Source organism: Notothenia rossii, assembly GCF_949606895.1.
Source record: "Notothenia rossii genome assembly, chromosome: 6".
In the NCBI taxonomy this organism is placed as follows: domain Eukaryota; kingdom Metazoa; phylum Chordata; class Actinopteri; order Perciformes; family Nototheniidae; genus Notothenia; species Notothenia rossii.
This window is the reverse complement of record NC_136909.1, coordinates 25,655,619-25,679,506: the sequence shown is the minus strand read 5'-3', so window position 1 is coordinate 25,679,506 and position 23,888 is coordinate 25,655,619. Positions and strand designations below refer to the sequence as shown.

General features: G+C 42.8%; 1 protein-coding gene and 1 long non-coding RNA gene across 2 annotated transcripts; one reads left to right on the top strand and one right to left on the bottom strand.

Moving 5' to 3' along the window:
• Positions 1 to 11,136: 11,136 nt before the first annotated feature.
• Positions 11,137 to 21,867, bottom strand: paip1 (poly(A) binding protein interacting protein 1). The gene is made up of 11 exons (XM_079687760.1): positions 21,482 to 21,867; positions 19,824 to 19,975; positions 19,357 to 19,554; positions 19,075 to 19,187; positions 18,677 to 18,788; positions 16,089 to 16,214; positions 15,874 to 15,980; positions 14,785 to 14,902; positions 14,645 to 14,699; positions 14,103 to 14,187; positions 11,137 to 12,128 (listed from the first exon to the last, which is right to left on the bottom strand). The coding sequence occupies exons 1-11, from the start codon at positions 21,681 to 21,683 to the stop codon at positions 12,041 to 12,043; spliced, it is 1,356 nt and encodes a 451-aa protein (XP_079543886.1). The 5' UTR covers positions 21,684 to 21,867; the 3' UTR covers positions 11,137 to 12,040.
• Positions 19,986 to 23,758, top strand: LOC307043374. The gene is made up of 3 exons (XR_013809358.1): positions 19,986 to 21,080; positions 22,692 to 22,791; positions 23,278 to 23,758. It is a non-coding gene; the product is annotated as an uncharacterized lncRNA (long non-coding RNA).
• The last annotated feature ends 130 nt before the right edge of the window (positions 23,759 to 23,888 follow it).

Below are 23,888 nucleotides of genomic sequence, written 5' to 3'. Positions count from 1 at the left end.
CATACCCCAAAAATATTTGTATTGCAGATCTACATGAATCACACAAACGACTTATTTTGGATTCAAAACGGCGAATTTAGCCGAAAGGTGACAAGTTTGCATCACTGAACATAGACAGAGCACAACTGAAACATAACATCTGAGATGTAACAACATATTAAACTTTTTGGGGATGCTTGGGATGTGAGGAGTGAGGGACACGGCTTAGAACGGGCGTGTCGCCTGGCAGGACAGGAGAGTGTGTGCACCAGTCTGCCTTGATCTATGAATTCATGTCCGTGACACTCACTGCTGCCCACAGCTGTTTTATAGAAGGAAATTCCTTCACTTCATGAAAGTGTTTTAACCACACACACCTCTACACAAACATGACGGGTGTTATTTTCCCCATAAGGAACAAGTCGCTGCAAATTATCCCGCTTATTACACGGCCACATTCTCAACAAAGTAACGACATGACTCCCAATATTAATTGAAATGCTTTTATGAATTTAGAAAATGTTTTTATTGATTTAAAAAATAGTTGTATGTATTGATTTAAATTGACATGCATCCGCTAAGAAAAATAGTCCGTTGTTACAGTTTTTTAAACAGTCTGAATGAAACGGCAGCTTTCAGCTGTGTATTTACACAACTAATGGCCCATCAACCACAGCTCTCTCCCCCCCTCCCCCCTTGATCTTTCTTCTCCAGCAGCTAAATTAACGGTAGGTTACTCTGAGTGACAAGCTTACAGTTAGACACAACACTGTAATTGCAAGTGACCCTCAGTTAGTTGACTTTTATGTTCAACTGCTAAATTCGTTACTGATAAAAAAAGGGCTTCTACTGAACCTAATTACCTTAACACTAGAACCGCCAGAGGTTTTTGTATAGGCCTACCTAAACCCGTCAAATCCCGCTATTAGAATGCAATTTTTAAGAACATAGGGTGCTACATAACACACTTTCAGGAAAAGTCACGGACTGGGAGACTTTAATATTTTATTGAAAAAAAGTTACATTGCACACACACAACACGCATCACACAAATTGACCCGATTGGCGGTTCTAGTGTTAATTAAACTCACTAATTAATGAAACCAGTTCAATACGCATTATTCTTATTCTTATCATTCTTTATGAGCGCAGAAATAGTCTTAAAATCAGATCTGTTTTTTAAATGAAATCTGACGGCAGGCAGTTAGCTCTGATCACCTATGATAAATGCGCCGCACCTAATCGCTGGCCATTCAGCCACAGACACTGTTCGAAATGGGGGGGAGCTAGCCAGAGCTTGGCTCCCCCGAAGAGGGAGGGAGCTCCCCTGAAGGCTGACTTTGAGATAAATAGGGGGAGCCCAAAACAATCGTGCATATTTGTGTCACACAGATTAGAAATGTTGAGTTTCTGTAAATAACAGTTCTTGAAATAAATAATAGTTATTGTTCATTACAGTTTCTGAATATTTGTTTTATATTTGTGAATATGTCTGGGTGTTGCCATCTGTACGTGGCGTCGCTGCATTCTTACTTACGTTGCTATGGCTATGGCGGTGATGCCGGCGCGGTATTTGAAATGTTCATATTGATATTTTTTTAACTCTGGCTGTGTAATAAAAAAATATGGCAAAACGAAAACAGCCAAGCGTCACAGCTTTTGGATTCACAAGCAAAGAAGCGAAGGAGTCTAAAAATGACAACGTGAACGGAAAACAACTTTTAGTTGGCCGGCTGTAAGCGGCGTTATGGTCGAGCTTGACAGCTCCACACCGAGGGAGAGGCCTGCCGATGCGGAGCCTGAAGAGGCTTCAACAACGGCCACATCCGCCGGCATAGTGACACAGTCTGTATTAGTAGAAGAGTGTTTTTATAGCAATTGATAGCATCCGCGCTGCTGCGCCAGTCAACAGAGCGTGCGTGTGACATATTTAGTAGCAGGATGTGCTCTGAAAAATAGGGCTCCCCGAAAGCAAATGGGTAATTCGAAAACTGACAGAGCTCCCTCTATACAAATCAAACTGTAGACGGTGTGAAAGCACCTATTGTTTTAAATAATGGTCGGAATGTGACCTGTGAGCCTTCTGAATTACCGTGGGACAGCACATTCTAAACTAAAATGTTCAATCAATAAAGTAACATCTTATCTTATCTTAATAATATCTTCATATTAATAATAAATCATACAGTATGTGTCCGAAAGGGAGCAGGAGGAAGCAAACACAAAAATATACTGCATATTAAAGCAAACGATTGTAAAGGTTAAAGTATGAGCATAACAAATAAAGAAGTGTAATGTAAACATTTACATTATGATTATTTAATATATAAAGACTATATATTATTGAATTACAAGATTAGATATACTTTAGTTGACCTAAAATATTGATATGTTCAAATGCTCTTCAAAACACAACTGAAAGTCCATGAAACTTGTCTTTCTGTATTTGTGAATGAAGCGCCATCTCCTGGTTAAAACCTGAAATTGGCAATCTGGCAACGCCCTCTTGGAAAATAGTGGGAGGGTTTAACATTCCTCTATACTGGTATTTGGCAGGTAGTAGGCAGGAAGCTGTAAGCTGGAGTCCGAAATTCAGTGCTACATCTGTAGTACTAGACTAGCACTAGGATGATATGCAGAGAACAATCTTCACTGTGTGCTGTGTGCTCTGCATGTGTGGCCATTAAAGAGGATTTCATCCTCCCAATATTATATTATCTAGTGTGCAGCCGTTTGGCTGACACTTTTTTAACCACCGTTACTACTGTAACTACAGTTCTAAGCCGTGTCAGTACTGGCCATAGTTACTACTGTAACTACGGTTCTAAGCCGTGTAAGTACTGGCCATAGTTACTACTGTAACTACGGTTCTATGCCGTGTAAGCACTGGCCATGGTTAATGCTGTAACTACGACTCTGTGCTGTTCTCTTCTTTAGAAGCTAGTTATCTTGTCTTAAACATTTGTGTTTGACTTGATCTCGCTTGATTGTTAGCAGCAGCCGCTTGGCTAACATCTTGCATGTTTTGTTAAAGCTTCTTCATTTAACTCACCTGGTGAAGGCAGTGTTCTCGCTCCCGCTCCCTGTAACTTATTGCTCTGATTGTTAACAGCGGCCGCTTAGCTACCATCTGGCGTGTTCTGTTGAGCTTCATTGTTTAACTCATCCAGTGAAGGCAGTGTTTTTTTCGCCCCCGCCCCTGGTAGACGTGCTGCTCGATTCTTGGCAGCAGCCGCCTGGCTAAGCTGCCCCATTAAGCTTCTTTATTTAATCCAGCTAGGTGAAGGCAGTGCTCTCGCTCCCGCTCCCTCTGCTTGTAACGTGGGTGTAGGTCATTCACATCCCTCTCTGTGTTCGGCGAGTAGGAGCATTGCTCTACTCTTTCCGTTCAGCAGGTAGCCGGTGAAGGCAGTGTTCTCGCCCCCGCTCCCGGGTACGCTGCATCTGGCATTCGTTATGAACTCAACCAGTGAAGGCAGTGTTCTCGCCCCCGCTCCGGGTAGACGTGTTGCTTGATTCTAGCAGCAGCCGCCCGGCTAAGCTGTCCTGTTAAACGTCTTTATTTAATCCAGCTAGGTGAAGGCAGTGCTCTCGCTCCCGCTCCCTCTGCTTGTAACGTGGGTGTAGGTCATTCACATCCCTCTCTGTGTTCGGCGAGTAGGAGCATTGCTCTACTCTTTCCGTTCAGCAGGTAGCCGGTGAAGGCAGTGTTCTCGCCCCCGCTCCCGGGTACGCTGCATCTGGCATTCGTTATGAACTCAACCAGTGAAGGCAGTGTTCTCGCCCCCGCTCCGGGTAGACGTGTTGCTTGATTCTAGCAGCAGCCGCCCGGCTAAGCTGTCCTGTTAAACGTCTTTATTTAATCCAGCTAGGTGAAGGCAGTGCTCTCGCTCCCGCTCCCTCTGCCGGTAACATGGGTGTAGTTAAATCCCTCTTTGTGTTCGGCGAGTAGGAGCATTGCTCTACTCTTTCCGTTCAGCAGGTAGCTGGGGAAGGCTGTGTTCTCGCGCCCACTCCCGGCTACGCTGCATCTGGCTACCTACAGACTGGCTCATTCATGTAGCGCCTGTATGGCTTCTCTTGAGCCCGAGGACGGCCATGACCGCTGCTCCCCTCTGCCTTGGCCTCGAGCATTTGAGGGAGGGTCTCACGCAAAGCGCCTGCATGAGCTGTAGATTCATGCCTCGGGCGCTCAGAGTGGCTAGAGTCGCAGAGGTGGTACCTCTCCTCGTCACAACTTCCTCCAGCTCAGTCTGGCCGTTCCCGGCGACTTGATGGAGGGATGGCTATGGGTTCACCCCCCAGGTAGAGGGCTAGAAACAGGCTGTCCTCTAAGGTGGGTCGGTTAGCTGCCGTCATGGAGCAGACGAAGTCGCTCCTGTTGGCCCTTCAGCCAGGGGCCGGTGTGGGGGCTACTAGCTTGCCGCCTGGCCCTCCTTGGGTTGCCACACCTCTGCTTGAGGATGCCATGTCGCTAGCAGCTCCGGATAAACCTCTTCTATTAAGGGGGGGCCCCGCTCACCCCCGAGGAAGCTTCCCACTCCTCTGCTCAGAGCTTTCTGCAGGTGCAAACTCGTCGCCAGGTTTGACCTGCTCAGTCACCACTGTCGGAGACATGTCCCCCGTAGTGTGCCAGTCGAGCCAGGGGAGCTGTTTGGGGCAGGTGCCCTGTAAGCACCGGAGAGTGCTGCCCAAGCTAGGGCCGCCGGCCTTCTAGGCGGCCTCGTGTCTCAGAGCCTTACCGGTGCCTCTCAGGGGGCTCAGGAGGCCGGGGGGTTAGGCCCCGAGAATCTCGGGGCCGGTCTTCGGTTTCTGAAGACGACCGTCATTCCCAGCAGCAGCTCAGTTACTGGGCTCTCTGTACTTCCGGCCCTTGGGTGGTTTTCACCTTAACCCAGGGGGTACGAACCGCAGTTCCGGCCACTAGCCTTCGGCCGGGCCAAAATGACAGTCGTCAGCGATCCGGCAGAGGCCCTAGCTCTGGCCCAGAGTTGTCCGTTCTTTGTCCAAGGACGCAATCAAGCCAGTTGACCCTCTGCTTAGCCCAGGGGGTTCTACTCGGCGTACCTTCTCGTGAGCAAGAAAGTCAGCGGATTTTGCACCTCAGAGGAATCAACAGATTCCTGAAGGTGCTGCCATTCTATATGCTGACTACAGCACATGCACAGGCGGAGTGGTTCTCAACCGTGGACTTGAGGGATGCCTACTTCCACGTGGGCCGGGCAACATGGTGCCTTATATTCAGTTCCTCCGGCCCTTGGGCAGACTGACGGCTGCCTCGGCCGTTGGGCCCTTAGGCCCGCTGTCATTGCGCCCCATGCAGATGTGGCTGAACAGCCTTCACTTGGATGCCAAGTGGCACAGGCACAGGAAAGTCAGGGCGTCGCAGCGTTGCCTCCACTCTCTGTCACACTGAAGGGGCAGGGCCTATCTCCTGATGGGCGCCATCCCATCCCGCCAGGAGACCATCATCATAGGTGCAGGTCTCTCAGGGTGGGGTGCAGTATGGCAGGGCAGGACCGTTCAGGGTCAGCGGTCTGCCCAGGAGGGTGCACGCCATGTCAACGTGCTAGAGCTTTGGGCTGTGCAGCTTGCGCTCATGCACTTTCTACCCCAACTGGGGGGCAAGAATGTGCGTGTTCCTTGGGACAGCATATAAGCTGTTGCCCAGACAGCAGTCTCTTCTAGATAGTGGGCGTTCTCACTCCACTCTGAATTTATTTGGCTGCTATTTCTGCACGACATATTCGGGTCGACGGCGCCACGGCGGAGTGCCAGAGGTCGGTGTCCCTCTTCCTGAGAGGCGCTTTACTGCAGGATCCCCCTAGCACCCCGAGGGCTCCGGCTTGGGACCTGCCCCTGCTGCCGGATGCCCTATCATCTCCTCCCTTCGAGCCCCTGGCCCAAGTGGAGCTTAAGTGGCTGCCCTTAAAGGCAGCATTTCTGCTTGCCATGACCTCAGGGAAACGAGTTGGAGAGCTACATGCCCTCTCCATGAACGATACATGCTTGAGGTGGAACTCCGATGGCTCGAGTGTTGCCCTCTGGCCGAACGTGGCGTTCCTGCCCAAGGTGCTTCCACTAGCCCACTCCAATCGGGCTATCCAGCTGGCGCGCTTTAACGTCCCACAGGAGAACGGCACACCTGAGTTGCTGTGCCCTCTGCGTGCCCTAGAGGCGTATATTGGTGCTACGCCCCATATACGACAGTCAGAGCAGCTCTTCATTTGCCATGGCGGCACGAGAAGGGGCTGCGCTCTCTCCAAACAGCGGCTGTCCCACTGGGTTGTGGATACAATCTCGCATGCCTATGGGGCCAGTGGCCGTCCCCCGCCATCAGGGGTGAGATGTCACTCTACAAGGAGCATCTCAACGTCTTGGGCTGCCCTGAGAGGGGTGTCCCTGGAGACCATCTGCGCTGCGGCGTCGTGGGTATCGTCTGGCACATTCTCCAGGTTCTACCGGGTCAATGTCGCCACTCCCCATCCTTTGGTGGTCCTGTTGCCGAGCTCCGTTGCTTTTAGCTAGGTAAGCAAGTGTTCGGATTCTTCATGACATGGTTGGTATAGTCATCCAGTGCTAAAAGCACCGCCTCTGGTGGTCAGTAGGGACGAAATAGAACGATAGTTACGGCTGTAACTACGGTTCTATGAGTCCCGGATGACCGCCAGAGTTTCTGGTCACTCAGAATTCTTGTGTGCTCGCGAGAAGATTCTGGGAACCGATCCACTAATGACGCCGGCCTACAGTGGGGCAAAAAAGTATTTAGTCAGCCACCAATTGTTCTCACACTTAAAAAGATGAGAGAGGCCTGTAATTTTCATCCCAGGTATACCTCAACTATGAGAGACAAAATGAGGGGAAAAAATCCAGAAAATCAAATTTTTAAAGAATTTATTTGCAAATTATGGTGGAAAATAAGTATTTGGTCACCTACAAACAAACAAGATTTCTGGCTCTCACAGACCTGTAACTTCTTCTTTAAGAGCCTCCTCTGTCCTCCACTTGTTAACTGTATTAATGGCACCTGTTTGAACTCGTTATCAGTATAAAAGACACCTGTCCACAACCTCAAACAGTCACACTCCAAACTCCACTATGGCCGAGACCAAAGAGCTGTCAAAGGACACCAGAAACAAAATTGTAGACCTGCACCAGGCTGGGAAGACTGAATCTGCAATAGGTAAGCAGCTTGGTGTGAATAAATCAACTTTGGGAGCAATTATTATAAAATGGAAGACAAACAAGACCACTGATAATCTCCCTCGATCTGGGGCTCCACGCAAGATCTCACTCCGTGGGGTCGAAATGATCACAAGAACGGTGAGCAAAAATCCCAGAACCACACGGGGGGACCTAGTCAATAACCTGCAGAGAGCTGGGACCAAAGTAACAAAGGCTACCATCAGTAACACACTACGCCGCCAGGGACTCAAATCCTGCAGTGCCAGACGTGTCCCTCTGCTTAAGCCAGTACATGTCCAGGCCCGTCTGAAGTTTGCTAGAGAGCATTTAGATGATCCAGAAGAGGATTGGGAGAATGTCATATGGTCAGATGAAACCAAAATAGAACGTTTTGGTAAAAACTCAACTAGACATGTTTGGAGGAGAAAGAATGCTGAGTTGCATCCAAAGGACACCATACCTACTGTGAAACATGGGGGAGGAAACATCATGCTTTGGGGCTGTTTTTCTGCAAAGGGACCAGGACGACTGATCCGTGTAAAGGAAAGAATGAATGAGGCCATGTATCGTGAGATTTTGAGTGTAAAACCTCCTTCCATCAGCAAGGGCATTGAAGATGAAACGTGGCTGGGTCTTTCAGCATGACAATGATCCCAAACACACCGCCCGGGCAACGAAGGAGTGGCTTCGTAAGAAGCATTTCAAGTTCCTGGAGTGGCCTAGCCAGTCTCCAGATCTCAACACCATAGAAAATCTTTGGAGGGAGTTGAAAGTCTGTGTTGCCCAGTGACAGGCCCAAAACATCACTGCTCTAGAGGAGATCTGCATGGAGGAATGGGCCAAAATACCAACGACAGTGTGTGAAAACCTTGTGAAGACTTACAGAAACCATTTGACCTCTGTCATTGCCAACTAAGGGTATATAAAAAAGTATTGAGATGAACTTTTGTTATTGACCAAATACTTATTTTCCACCATAATTTGCCAATACATTCTTTAAAAATCAGACAATGTGATTTTCTGGATTTTTGTTTTTTCTCATTTTGTCTCTCATAGTTGAGGTATACCCAGGATGAAAATGACAGGCCGTCTCTCATCTTTTTAAGTGGGAGAACTTGCACAATTGGTGGCTGACTAAATACTTTTTTGCCCCACTGTATGTAGCCGTAGTCACGTGGGTCACAGGTGACTTTGTTATTAGGTACTCGAACTGCGCATGTGTGCGACGGACATATCCAGTGCTAAAAGCACCGCCTCTGGCGGTCATCCGGGACTCATAGAACCGTAGTTACAGCCGTAACTATCGTTTTATGGCCTGCAGCTAACATTGCTTGGTCCCCAGGTCCCTCAGTAAACTGACCCCTGACACAAGTGAAAGAAATATAAAATGTATCACAAAGAAAAGCAATGTTCTTAGCTGTAATCCAAGCTCAAAGTCTCACAATTTCAACATAAATGTATGCTTGGTTGTGGGAGTTATAAAGTACCAAAGAGCTATTACACTGTAGCAAGGCAAATAGCTGCGGTGAGGGTAAAGAGATGTCATGATATTCTGTTTGTCATCTTCCTCTGAGCAGCCTGACCACCAAGCACTTTCAAGGCCATTCTGAACACACATGTCACATTTCTGAAATGTCAAATACTAAGAAGCTACTTTATTTCTTCATATAGAAAAGGGAGAGGCATATAATGTGAATGGAAAATTGTGATAATTAAAATAATATGGGGCAAGACATGCCTGGGACTGAAAGTATAAATGTTTGGACTCTTCAGGGTTCCCCATCTTGTTTTGTCACTTTCTTAGATCTATTATGGTTAAGTATGCATAACCTTTTTTACACTAATCTAAAACCAGCTATTTGAAAATACAAGTTTAGCATTTACCCCATTAACATCATAATGAAACAATACTGAATTTCAAAAACGGATTATTTTTTCCTAGTACCAAACGTACTAAATGAAATCATTGATGCAGCTTCTTCATCTACTAATGACTCGATATGTTAACGCTACTCACTCTGGTCACCAGGTGGCGGCAAAGGATAAAATATCATTTACAAACAGACTTCAACCTGATTTTACTTGGTAACTGGTGTTCATTTGCAGGGATTTGTATTGCATTACAGGTCACAATAGCCATTGTTATTAAGTTCTAAACTTTAAATACTTTAATTGAGAACAATTCACTGTGTTCTCAGCAATGCATTTGACATACATTTAAGTCAAGATCTCCATTAAAAGGTCTCACTAGAGGAATTTATTGCAGAGAATTGGATAGTAAAATAAGAATGGACATAAAGTTTTTGCGTGTCTTTTGAGCCCTTATTTAATTTTCACCTAAACTGTGAATCAGCACGGCAGATCGTGCATAAACTGCCAGAGAACTGGAACTGCTGTTAGGTGACATTTAATGCCAGTGTGTTTTTTTTAGGTCCCAGAATAAATATCTTTGTTTGAGTTGTGCAGTCCTCATAGCAATAACTTAAGCAATGATCTGTCATTGTATTACAAACAACATGGGTCTGATTTGGAAAGAGTTGCACAGACATAGAGTCACCAGATGATGGCAGAGTTTGTTCAAACACACTTGGGAAATGTTCCTGTACAGCAGAGAGAAGACGCTACTTTCAAAATAATATTGTATAAACATGTTATTTTCTCCATTTGTTTGATTAGTTCTAAAGTAAAATGTGCACTTTTGCAAGTGTAAAGAACCCCTTGTATTTAAACTTGAGTCATAGTATTTTCATTTTCTTTTATAAATAGAATGTCTCCTTTTATACCTTAAGAGCAGGAGTGTCAAACTACGGCCCGGGGGCTAAATGCGGCCCATGGTCCATTTTGAATTGACCCTCAGCAAATTGTTAAAGTATAAAGGAATATGACCCACTCCCGAAACTTGTGCTTGTATGTAAACATATATTGCAGTATTCACAAGTTAATGAGCCCACTTTTCAAATAAATTCAGTCAAAGTTGAAAACATTTTCTAATCTTATTTCAGAAAAAAAAGCCCAATAACTTATTTGCATAACAAGCTTGAAATAGACCCTTCATATTTCCCCTTATTATAGGCAATCTGAGGCTGAGCTGCCAACAAAATAAATAAATCCCCATGAGAGCTTTAATGTAACCGGTTTTCTTTCTTAAAGCATATTCATGTATCAAGCATAATTGACTTATATTTGATTGAGTTTGTGCAAAGGTGATATGCTTACTATGTTATTGCCTGAGATCTAGGGCTGTTCAAAATAAGGAAAACATACCAACACTTTGTTCAATATTGCCATAATGATATTACTTGTATTGAATAAACAGATAAAGTGTAATCAGTTCTACCTTTGTGATATCACTCCCTTGGATGGGCATGCCTCTACTAATAAGAGCTTTGCTTGCGTGCAACTTTCCTCATTTCACAATTTTCTGCTTCACCTGCTGCAACATGCTCGGCCTGCCCCATACTCAGAGACTATTTTCATTTGTGTGAGTAGTTTCCTATCCTATAGCTCTCGAACCTGGCATAGCAGTGCATGTGTCTGGAGGGGGTGAAACTAACCCGCTAATATTTTTAACCCCTCCTTCTCCTCTTTACCCTGCCTCTCTGCTGCTTTCACTATGCTGCTCCAACAGTGTTTGTTAAAAAAAAGTAAATAGAAGAAATTTGTAACAGTATTTTATTAAACACGTAACTGAACAAAAAAGGAAATACCCAAAAAGAAAGAATAGGAACATGTACAAATATTGTTTTCTAATGATAATCTCTCACAGAATCCCTGAGCTTTATGTCGCAGTGTTTCATGATGTGTTCCCGTGAGTTTATATCTCGCTATACAACAAAGATGAAGTCCAAGTCACTAAATCACTTCACAATTAAATCTCTGGAGAAAAAACAATGTGCCTGTCCCAAATACAGAACAAACGTCCTTGTTTATCTCCTTCCACCTAAACAAAAGACAGATCAAGCACATGCAATGTCACATTATAAAGAATTTATTGCAGGCAAACAATACCATAAATAATATTTACAAACTTGAAACAACATTCCTTTTTATGGGCTCAATGAATTGCTGGTAAATAGTCTTTCCGTCTTGGGATAAGTGGGATATAAATAATCCTTTCCTGCAGTTAACACTGTCACACTGAACATGGATTCTGAACATTTTACTTAGGACTATCAAATGTTTAAAAATTTAAAAGGGTTCTGTCCAAATTCACCTCCCAGGTTATGACTAAATTAAGTATTTGTTTCTATTAGAGCTAACAATACAGCCTTTAATTTCTTCCAATTGGACTGCAGTCACTTATATGAATGCTATGAAACTGACAACAGTCACAGGATAAAGGCTGTCTATGCATTTCTGTATGAAGTAAAGCAACCCTCACCGTCTTACAGTGCATTTCACATTAGGATGAGGCCTCTCTGACAATGAATGGAGTTTTTTGGCCTGTTTATGCATGGGCCATTCATAAGAACTTAAACTAGTATGCACGCAGTCGATGCAATCGGCCTTTCAGAAAATAACTCGAAGGAAAATAATCCACAGCACACCATTTCCCTCTTGGCATTTTGTTTAGGCGTAAAGGAAATACATTCCTGAAAACAATGTAAAAGCAACAAAGAGAGAACTGCCATGTCCAAAGAAAAACTCTTAATACCGTTAATATTTTTGAACAATTAACCCTGTTGAATGTCCCCATTTCTAATCAACCCTGACTGAAATAGTGTCAGAAGTGCTTTGAACAGCTCCTTTCAATAAAATGCTTTTTAGCCATCAATAAAAGTTTGTACATATCGGATGCTAGTTAACTTTGCGTTTCAACATTCCAAACAAGTTGAAAGTATGTTCCTTTTGAGACACACAGACTTTCACCGTCATGTCATTGTTTTCGTCTCATCTCTGCTTCTAAACAAAATGTCTCATAAGCTTCTTCTATCTCAGGCTCCATCTCGTCTTCAGAGTCGAATCTGTGAAAACAACAAAACCAGTCATTTACTTCTTCTTTTTTGACCTTTAAAAAGACAAATGTGCTCCTGAATGTATGGATGGCGCGTGTATCTAGTATTAAGCGACCTAAAATATGGGTTAGAAAAAGGCCATTTACACAATGCACAATAACAGAGCCAGAGTTCACAGAGAGGATAGCAGCGAGCTAAGCCCTCTTTCACACTCATCTGCTGACTAAACTGAAACCCAGGCAATGGTTCACCCTGTTGCATTGTGGGCTAGTCTATCCCACTAACCATGTTCAGGGGCCCACAGGTGATCATATGACCTGTGGGAAGCTGCATTCAGACGCCCTTTATTCATCTGTATGAGCCCATCCTGATTTCCGACATGCCTATTCCGCTATCTTTCTTTGTAAAACGTTAACTGACAGCATATACAAACATTATTGTCAGTTTGAAAAGTTGTAATTCAATTAAAAATAACACACTGACTAACTTACATCTTCTCTAAAACAGCACTTATTTGTTACAGCACCCTCTTGTTGTGTAACCCCAGTTTTTCCCCTATATACAAATAGCGGCGGCGGCGCAGCTGCTAGGGGGCGCGAGCCAGGTACTCCGTCCTAGGGGAAACACTGAACCCTGTTTAAGGTCTTTTCCATAACGGCGTGTTTGACGTTCTGCCTCGGCCACTGTGTACGCAACTCTGAATATGATGCAGTATATATAAAATATATATTTATATAGATACTAAATCACATCACTAACATCTTTGAATTATTCTGAGGGTCGTTGGGTTCATGTGCCATTGTCTAACTAATTTTATAAAACACAAGTATCATCGCAGCTGACTGCTCAGTCTCCAGCTGAAAACCATGACTGTTATATCTTTGAATGGTATTAATAGCAACTATGAGAAACTGGTCCCTGTAATGGCTGGGACCTAAAAGGGAAGCATGCATAAGCCATCTATATATTATTTATCCTCTGATATCTTGTTGTATGACTGTGTTGTGATTGTGTGTTTTAAAATGGTCTGTAACTGTGCTGTTACCATTCTTGGGCCAGGACTCTCTTGAAAAAGAGATTTTAAGGTCGCATTCACACCTAATAGTCCGCTTCTCTGGTGAGCACCAGACCACAGTTTGTTACATTTTTCAGAAGGTTCGGTTTGCGTTCACCTGGAAAAAACTCAAACGGACTATAAACTTTAAACACAAGTCATGTAAACGGAAATGCTGTTCAACCATTGGTCAAACATTAAGGGGGTAAAAACGCAAATCCCGGCAATTTCTAGCGGAGCCTCCGCCATGGAGCATCGGCAGGTTATTTTCAAGCTGTTGTTAATCTGGAGAGCATACCAACAGCAACGGCGCATATGATTATATAAATCAGACTACGTGCGATACAAAACATTATAACACATAATGAGAGACGTTCTGCAGTAAGGAGGGGGTTTCACCGACGACAGGTGGCTCTGACTTTTATGTATAGTTTTTAGTTTGATAGTTGTTTTTACTTTACACGACACTGTTCAACCTGTGTTCAACACATCATTCTGCTTCACTCTTTCGCTAACGATTTTGAAGACACCCGTGTTCTTGTGACACGTAAATACTGCGCTTCCTATGTTTTGGTGCGGACTGCGTTCACACCAGCAATGAACCGCTCCAGAGTTCACTAGCAAGCGCTCCGAGACCACCTATTTTAGCGGACCAGAGTCCGGTTGTTTAGTTCACTTAAGAGGTCTCGGACTGTGTTCACACCGACCCAAAAGAACCGCACCAAGCGGCTAAACGCACCAGGGTTCGATTCAACCGGACTATAAAAGGCTGGTGTGAATGTGACCTCAATGTCTTTCATTTTTTGTAAAGCACTTTGAATTGCCTTGTGTTGAAAAGTGCTATATAAATAAACTTGCCTTGCCTTAATCTCAATGAGACCTATCCTGGTTTAATAAAAGGTCAAATAAAAAATAAAATATGTACTTACAACTCGGATTCGCTTCCATTTTCTCCGTCAGTGTCATTGAAATACTCCTGCCTGTCCAGGATCTCTTGGTATTTTTCACCATAATCTATGAAAGCCGAGAAAGGGACATTAAGGCACTGGTGCTTTATGTTGCAGTCCATATTTATTAACGCTCAGCAACATAGTGCATAATAAACAAAAGAAAAATACATTTCTATCTACACTTACACCGATGAAAACAGTAGGGGGCCTGTATTTCAATTCATAGATCTGATTCAGATTATTTTACTTAGAAAACCACTTTTTAACATAGTTAATATATCACAATATATAGAGAAAAAGGAATAAATAAGAAATATCTGGCCTCCTAACATTTTTAAAGCCTTTTCGTTTTCGTGCAAATACGATACAGAACTTAAAGTCTTTTCTAATGCTTTTATAACAGGATAGAGCATGATTTAGCATGTCGACGGTGGCTGTGATTGACAAACAGCTGATAACCTGCTAGCAAACCTCATATTGCCCGCTACTGATCTATCACACACGTGTTTACAAAGATTCACCTGGGTCTGCTGCTGTGAAAGGAGTCCCGTCTTGTGTGTAGAATGTGGGTTCATTCTGAGAGGGGAAGAATATTTCATGAAAAACAGAAATGCAGAGAAGAAATAAGAGGAATGGGAAGAATGGTGAAGGTGACCCTCACCATAAAGTAGTTGGGGTCGTTGTCTGGCGTGGCGTTGCTGGCTGCTGCAGCCGCTCGGACCCTGCCCCAGTCACTCGATCTCAACTCCACTAGTTTCAAGAGCATCTGTCGGACATCCCTGAGCACAGAAACCCTCACATCAATACATTTTCCCAGGGTGTATATTAGGGATTAACTCTCAAAAGTGCAGCTGTTTGGCACCTTTTCTCAGTTTATGGCTGACGATGGCTGTTTAGTGGGAGTGTGTGTTAAAAAGTAGGGATGCTCCAATAGCCAGAATCAGTATTGGCCGATACCGATCCGATCGGGTGGGTGGGGCCTATGGGGATCTTCTATTTAAAGTGATGTTTAAACTCAGTTAATGGGGCTCATTCACTGGCGCACCAACATCATTATTACATTATTCAAGTTTACATTCACTTTGGATAATAACACAGGAGAAATGAGCGCAAGCGCTCTATTTTCCTCTCTTCCCCTCTCTCTCTCCTGACAGTATCTCATGCAGCTCACTGATCCAGTGACGAGTGACCCGACAGTGAAGAATAAACATATATGTATAACTAGTTTAGCTTGTTCCAGAGGTAGATAAAATAGCTAAGTGTGTTGGGTCTAACTCTTAGTGTGTGTGTTGCTCCGCTCACCGGTCCGTCACAGCGGGTGGAGCTGCAGGATTTCTGCTTCACACACGTTGCATACCGCTATTTTGTCTTTTTCGGAAACCTTAAAATGCTGCCAGACTGGTGAAGCCATTTTGGCGAGCTTGTTTTGCCGCACTGAGAAAAGTGTCATGTATTTGACGTCATGTGATCGGCTCTCCTGATCGGCCTTTATAGAGAGCACCGATCGATCAGCAGAGTGAATATCGGCCGATATTCACTCTCTAACAGCCTAAGAATCAAATCAAGTAGCCGATAAACAGAGAAATAATCAAGACATATTTTTGTTAATGACATTTTTCATAATTTCACAAGGACAAAATAAATATTCTGCCTCGTCCTGGATAAAAGATCTCTAAATACACTTCATTATTGTTGAGGAAAGAATATATTTTCTAGAATCTGGCACAACACAGCACATCACTGTACCCACCTGCTGCAAGTGGCATCCAGTAGAATATTTTCTATTCTTCGGATCAGTTCATCCATGTGTCGTTGTCCACTCTCTTTCCACGTGTCATCCAGGACCGAGCCCGTCAGCTGTCAATTTAAAACATGTTCAATACCTTCCCAAAAAGAACAAAAGATGGAACTGTCCAGAAAAATCTTGATACAATTGTTTAGACGTAGTTAATTGAGAATGGAAACCTTAAGCAGCTTGACAGCGCAGATGAGATTTGCGTCCACCGGCTTGGAGAACAGACTGTTCATCAGGTCCTTCAGAGCCGTGAGAAGGATTACTGCTCGATTTGGAGGTCCTTTTGCACTTTTAATCTAAATAAAAAAGGCTAATTATTGACTGGCATTACTGTGAAGACTAGTCCAGGCATTAGTTTCAACCTAGTCTTTATATAAATACAATTGTTCAAGTAAGGAAGAAAACATACACTGAACAAAAATGTAAATGCAATACTTTTGTTTTTGCTCCCATTTTTTATGAGATGAACTCATAAAACATCTTCTATATACACAAAATAACCATTTCTCTCAAATATTGTTCACAAATCTGAAAAAATCTGTGAAAGTGAGCACTTCTCCTTTGCCGAGATAATCCATCCCACCTCACAGGTGTGGCATATCAAGAGGCTGATCAGACAGCATGAGTATTGCACAGGTGTGCCTTAGGCTGGCCACAATAAAAGGCCACTCTGAAACGTGCAGTTTTGCTTTATTGGGGGGGTCCGAAAACCAGTCAGTTTAACCCTAACCCTAACATGTCACCCATTGAGCATGTTTGGGATGCTCTGGATCGGCGTATACGACAGCGTGTTCCAGTTCCTGCCAATATCCAGCAACTTCGCACAGCCATTGAAGAGTGGACCAACATTCCACAGGCCACAATCAACAACCTGATCAACTCTATGCCAAGGAGATGGGTAACATGTTAGGGTTAGGTTTTAACCCTAGGTTTTTCGGACCCCCCCCAATATAGCAAAACTGCACGTTTCAGAGTGGCCTTTTATTGTGGCCAGCCTAAGGCACACCTGTGCAATAATCATGCTGTCTAATAGGGATGCACGATATTGGTTTTTTGAAACCGATAACTTCCTGCTTCTCAAGACCGATACCGATAACCGATAATAATATAATATATATATATTAAATGTACCTGTAGTTTTTTCCTCGTTTTAGCCCTGGGGTCATCTCTGGCAAACTTCTTGCCTTTTTCAAAAGCCTCGTTGATAGAGATGTCCCGATCCGATCACGTGATCGGGGATCGGAGCCGATCACGTGATTTTCAAAAAATCGGGGATCGGGATTTTTTAAATAAATACTTTTTTTATTTTTTATTATTCAATGTTACAAAACAAAAATGACCATGTTCAAGTCTTAAAGTCATCCTGAGGCCTTAGTTTTGGTTTCAAATTACAGAACATCATGTATGTGTTGCTTCTTTGGGGCTTGTTTTCATAGACCTGGTTGCTTATTTCTCTCAAATCTGGCAACAGAGTGGGCAGGGTGCAGTGTCTAATTGTAGCAGTAAGCTAACGAGTACTGAAAGCTTTATTTTGTTTTGATCCAATGCTGCACAACTGAGCTGATCCAATGCTGCTGTGAAAGAAAGAAGCTATATCCATGTTGGATAGAATATCCAATTTAAATACAAAAATAACCTTAAGGGACAACTTGAATGCTTTTTTTCCTCTTAATGCATTGCATAAAGATCGGGAAAAATCGGTATCGGCAAATTGTCAAAATCAAATGATCGGAATCGGATCAGGAGCAAAAAAAGGTGATCAGGGCATCCCTACTCGTCGATAGGTAAAAGCCCTGGTGCCTTTGCAGCTGGCTTTGGATTTGCCGCTAGTTTAGCAGCGCAGGCGTCTTTGTACGCTTTTAACACACCATCGTAGCGATGTCGATGTTTCAGGTGACTAATCAGGTTGGAAGTATTATAGCTTGTTGCCTTTTTCCCTCCTCGTGGAACTTCTGCATTGCATTTGTTAATACAAATAGCAAGCGAACTATCTAACTCTGAAACTTTGAAATAGTCCCATACTACCGACAACATGTTCGTTTACTGTCCTGGCTTCACGGCCGCACACCATTTACGTCACAGCCAGGCATGAGTTAGGGAGCGCTGGATTTGTGAAAAACTCCCCTCTTCCTAAACCACTAATACCACAGTACTGGCAAAACGGGAGGAGCCGAGTGAAAAACAAGCACCCGTCATCCCAATCCACCCACACCGCAGTATTTTTTTCTTTTTTTTAAACCCAAAAAATATATTGTATATTATCGGGGCTATTAATACTTTTATCGGGTTTATCGGGATGACGTCATAATTCCTAATAATTATCGTGCACTACTACTGTCTAATCAGCATCTTGATATGCCACACCTGTGAGGTGGGATGGATTATCTCGGCAAAGGAGAAGTGCTCACTATCACAGATTTTTTCAGATTTCTGAACAATATTTGAGAGAAATGGTTATTTTGTATATATAGAAAATGTTTTAGATCTTTGAGTTCATCTCATGAAAAATGGGAGCAAAAACAAAAGTGTTGCATTTATATTTTTGTTCAGTGTAGTTCATCCACCAAATGTTTCCTCTAGTGCCACTGGGGCAGCATGTGGGACTGCAACAAGTTCACAAACTGCCATTGAGTGAAGCTAAATTAAAAGGCTAAGAGGAATAGAATATTGCATTGTGTACATTTCAACAAATCGATTAAATAAAAGCTGACGACTTAAGGAATGCTTATGTAATGTGGCCTCGAAGACAATGTCTGACCTCGAGGCTGAGATAGAGCTCTCCCAGGAAGAGCACATAGGAGTGGAACTTCTTCTGAGTCTCTTTGTCTCCTCGTACAGCTGCATCCCTCTGTTCATACTCTGTCCGACACCTAGGGCAGACGACGCATTATAGCTTTTAAACATCACTTTGAATGAACAATGACAGGTCCAATGCTTCCTGGCCTTATTCTCACTGAATAACTGAGAGTAATGTAAAACATATTCCTACTCTCTACTACTGCTGTGAAACTAATATTTCATACTTATTTTACCCTTTTCAACAATCCAATTATCAAAATATTTGCATTTCATGAAAAATAAAGGGACTTTGGTCATAAGATTTCATCTACCCCGATATCGACCTACATTAAATCCAGTCAAACATAAACAAATGACCTTTTTAGGAGCAGCTGACGAAAGTTGCCACTTGGAGGGCTGACGGTGAGATGATGAGACAGGTAGTTACAGAGCCGGGCGCCCGTGTACGAGAAGTTCGGAATGGCAGTAGACTGCAATGAAAGGAAGAGTTAATACATTGTCTTATACCATTGTGTGGTTCACCAGAAACATATATATATATTTTGATGTGCATGCTTTGTTTAGACAGGTTTGGTTTAAAATCATATTGTTTACTATTCATACACACAGCAACATGAGAAGTGATGGTGTGTCTCTAACCTGTGTGTAAATCAGCTCCACCAGCTCATTCAGCAGCTCCTCAGTAGTGACCCAGGAATTGAGCATCGCCGTTATCTGTTCAACGTCAGACTCAAAGGAGCCTGGTGAGGAGCTCAGGTGGGCCAGGAAGTCTGTCACTGTCTCAGCCAAGGTTTGTTCCTCATAATAGCTTGTGCTGTCATCAGAAAAAGAGGGGTCCTATACAAAAATCACAAAACGAACATGAACAACTATTGAAAAACCCAGAACACGTTCTTGTGCTGCTGCAATCATACATTTAGAAGTATAAGCTTAAAAAGAAGAAATCTAAAATAAACTTTGACTCTTTACAAAAGCAATGATAGATGTGTTACTGACACAGTTCCTGTCTCCAATTACAACAGCAGTAAAGAGAAAAATGTTTCAAAACACATTAAAAAAAAGGAAGTTATAACATCAGAATAAAGGCATAATAGCGTTACTCTTACTTCATAGGAGTTCATTCCAGAAGGGAAAAACTCTGGGGCACTCGCTGAAAGCTTTGACGACTGGACCAAAGAATCTGCTTCATTAAAACCTCTGGAGGCAGACGCACTGTTGGCATTTGCACTTGGTTGGTGTTTGCTCGGTCTTTTAAAATCTAAAAATGGAAGAAAGATATTCTCAGTCTTAGTTACATCTTTAACTACTCATCCAACATGGGTGGATTGTCTCTCTTTTCTTTAAAGAACAAGCTGGCAATAGTCTATAGTGTTGAACAATGTTTAACAATAATTAAACAATGTTGATCTTTCAGTAGGTCCTCAATTAGAATATTTCATTTTGAGTTATTTTCTAAAAACATCCAAGCTGAACACTGCAGTTTGTTTTTAGCAAATCTCACCAATTAGTACATTTGAATACGACTGCAATTAAAGTCTATGGCACAGAGGAACAAGCTTCATCGGGTTCAAGATATGGGCACAACATGTTTTGTGCACAACAGAATGAAAAGCAAAAAAGACAACAGGGTGTAAAAACAGCCAATACACAGTTAACAGAAAGAAATACCTGTGCTTAAAAAGTACAAAACATTGATTGAGTAACTTATATTGAGTGCAAAGACATAGTACTGCACACAATACTATGGTATACTATGTTTCACTTACAAAAGTGCTGCTGTGAGTACTTAGAGTTTCATGCAGGATTGCAAATTATGCATATGTGCTGATCTCAGCTCTCTGTTCCCATGCTTATTGTTTAGGGTCATACTATAGGTGCGGCTAGAGTACAGTACACATCAACCTAGTGGAGCTATCTGTGGATTGGTTAGCTGTTATCCCAGGAAATAATACCAGAATCTGCTGTGATATTTATTTTCGAGGCAGATAATATCAGTACAATTCCCACCAATACTAGTTGATGCTAACTTTCATTTTGGGATATTTTTCAACATTAAGTTATTGCTTTTGCCTTTGTAATCACGTGGTGTGTTGACCATACAGAAACACACAATAGTGCTGTGAAAAGTCCACACATTGGACTCATTATGATACAGTTGCACATCTGACACAGAAAATAAAGCTTTAGTGATACATTCTAAACCGTGAACTATCTCACTGGCACTTTAATTCCCTAGTCCTTAGCGCCAGCTGCTTGATCAGATTAAAGGGAGCAGAAAAGGGAACTATTTTTGCCACTTTGCTCTGCGTAGACAAACGTTAGAGTGGCTATAACGAAAGATTGCTCCAAAACGTTATATCTGGGTAAGACAGTTGTAAATGTGGTACGTAACTAAAGAACCATGCAATATCTGAGTGGGAGCTTTTTTTAGACGGAGCGTGACAAACACAATCCAACAGGTGCATGTCGCAACAGCAACATGCTAAAGCGAGCTAACATTAATGGTATTTAGCAGCTAGCTAACTATCATTAATTTCAACAGCAGATTTAACCAGGTAACACGAGGATATTAACCCTTAACGCTTGTCAGTAGAACTATTAACCGAAGGTTATGTTGTGGCTACTATTCATTTTACGTAAAAACAGTCTTTGGCCTTCACTTGTAATAATGTCAGAGGGGGTCGTTTACAAGGAATCGAATGTGAAAGTAGCTAGCTTAATTAGCTCAGTTATTGCCGTTGTTAGCTCGTTGACAGCCCCATACCTCCAGCAACCATGGCGTCGGCCGCGCTTGTGCTGTTTTCAGAATAAGGCGGGGATGTTCGCGGCTGTCTCAACGGCTCCCTTTGGTTGAAAAGCGGGGCTTTGGGGTCTCCATTGCCGGTGGACCCCACAAGCCCGGGGTCCGCGGGAAAATGTCGGGACCTCTCTGCTCCGGGTGCTCGGTTAAAACAGTCTTCGTTCATGGTTGCTCGTATGTCTCTCAAAGCGGCATCAGAAAGATCAAGATCAGCAGTTAACTTGTTTTTGTGGTGCGTAGCATCAATTGTTTGTGTTTTAAGACCATAAAACACGACCTATCTCTCTTTCATGATGCCTTTCACTAAATCGGCTAGTATCACAACTTTTGGTTGGCCACTTCCTTTAACAACAAACTCCCCGTTGCTGATTATCCGTGAAAATTAAAGTGTCTCCCTCTGGTGGCGTGGAGGGCAAAGCTCAGCCATAAATCGTGCATCTCGCTGAAATTAAGGAATGGTACTAATGGTTACTAATGGTAAAATAATTCAGATTTTTAACTCCATAACATCCAAACAGTCAACCATTAAATATACATAATGTTACTTTATAGGAAATGTTCACACATTAAAATAAATATGAGAATAAAACATTTAAAAATAAGGTATTTGACTCCAATTGTAAGCTGTCATTGTACCTACACAAAGTTATGACTACAGCTAAACAACAAAGGCAAGAAAGCTGCACAAAATTAAACATACACATTTATATATAAATCATAGTGCTTCTTTAAGTTTAACTAAATAGGAATACATGCATCATTTTTTAACCGACTTGGTGCCTGACCATCATTCAAAATATGCTGCTGTGGCCTGAATTTTTGAATTACTAATGTCACAAGTTGAAATTCGACTAAATAACACAAAAACAATTTGACTAAATGTGGAAAATGTCTTGGTCAAAAGGAACTTGTATTGACTTTAGTTACAGTCGCTTGGATGGTTTTGCTTCTAAAACCCTATGTGACCTATAAAGTCCTGTATGCCTAGAACGTCTGCGTTTTTTCTACTGCCCCATTTTTGGGATTTAGGTTATCTGGATGATGGACCTGTTAAAGTGTATGAGTGGTTGAATATGTCAAATTACCTAGTATTGATTTATTATATCTGCAAAAGCACTGTTGTACAATTTTGTGGAACTAACTGATATATCTGACTCACATTTATGCACCACAGAGGCGATTCTGGACCTGTGCAGCCCCTCCAGAGAGCCTCGCTCCCTGAGCTCTCTCAGTAGCTGCCCACTACAAACATGTGTTGCACCAGAGCTCTCAGTGTAAGTATTCATTAGTTGTTTGAGCCTCCAGCCATTTTCCACTTGTTTCCCAAAGCTGGATCACATTATGCCACAGAGAATTCCCGTGCCAGAATAAGGAAATCCACTTCGATAAAACGATTACTGCCCCTTATTTGCTATTGTTGTTGTTTATCTCCCAATGCCAATGTCTTGGCCTCAGCAACAACAACACCACATTACAAAATCGCTTTCATAGGCAGAGAAAATGCATTCGACTGTGTATGGTGCAGAGATTGTCATGAAATACTATTCCATATGTTGCCATTGGCCCTGACTGTCATGGTGGATTCCATTGCAGCATTCCTTGGCATTAATCATTTGTCGCGGTGATTCCTTGGGCAATGAAAGGATAATATACTATAGCCTAAATAAACTGTTTCCTGTACTATTAATATGATTCACATTGCTTTTGTTGCTTTGGAGCCCCACTCACAGGCCAACTTGGATAAATGTCTCTTGCCACAGGTCTCTCACCTTCCTGTCTAAATCTACTCTCTTCGTCTTCTCGTGCCGTTGCTGAGATGGATGTTCAGAGAGGCGGGATAAGAGAACATGAGGCCCGGAAGCCTGTGGTGTTAATGTTCTCCCCGTGGTCTTTTGATCTGGCATCAAGGCAGCTGTCATTGATTAGTGTGTTTGTAGATGATTACTAAGGGAAATGGGTGGTCAGACACAGGTCATATCTCTCTTTCTGCCTCCACAGACTTTCAAGGCCCTGCAGTAAACATATTGGCAGAAGTGATGCTGTCCAACATGACAGAGCTAGTTTGATATTTTAGATTTTTTGTGGCAGATCTGTAATAATTGGGTAATACTAGGATATTATGTCAGCATCTACAGGCAATACCACAGAAGGAACCTCCCTCCCATTTTGTTGTCATTGGTCTATATGTTTCCTTTTTGCTTGGGAAATAATCATTAGTGCAATGGTTGCCACATGGAAAATCTGGCGAGGCATTACAGTTGCCTTTTGCCCCTCAGATAAGAATAGACTAACTGTGACCTGAAAGTTCACCAAGGTTTATCACTTCTTGCTGTTCCACTTTAGTAAAATCAATTTCCGTGTATTGAGGAAG

What these genes read in the sequence shown, in the direction of transcription:
- paip1 (XM_079687760.1), bottom strand. Translation starts at nt 21,683, where the DNA reads ATGAACGAAGACTGTTTTAACCGAGCACCCGGAGCAGAGAGGTCCCGA. An exon ending in CTGGATGCCACTTGCAGCAG is followed by an intron (nt 14,903 to 15,873) that starts GTGGGTACAGTG and finishes TTCTGTGCTCAG; the next exon opens with GGATGTCCGACAGATGCTCT. An exon ending in ACGACCCCAACTACTTTATG is followed by an intron (nt 14,700 to 14,784) that starts GTGAGGGTCACC and finishes TTCCCCTCTCAG; the next exon opens with AATGAACCCACATTCTACAC.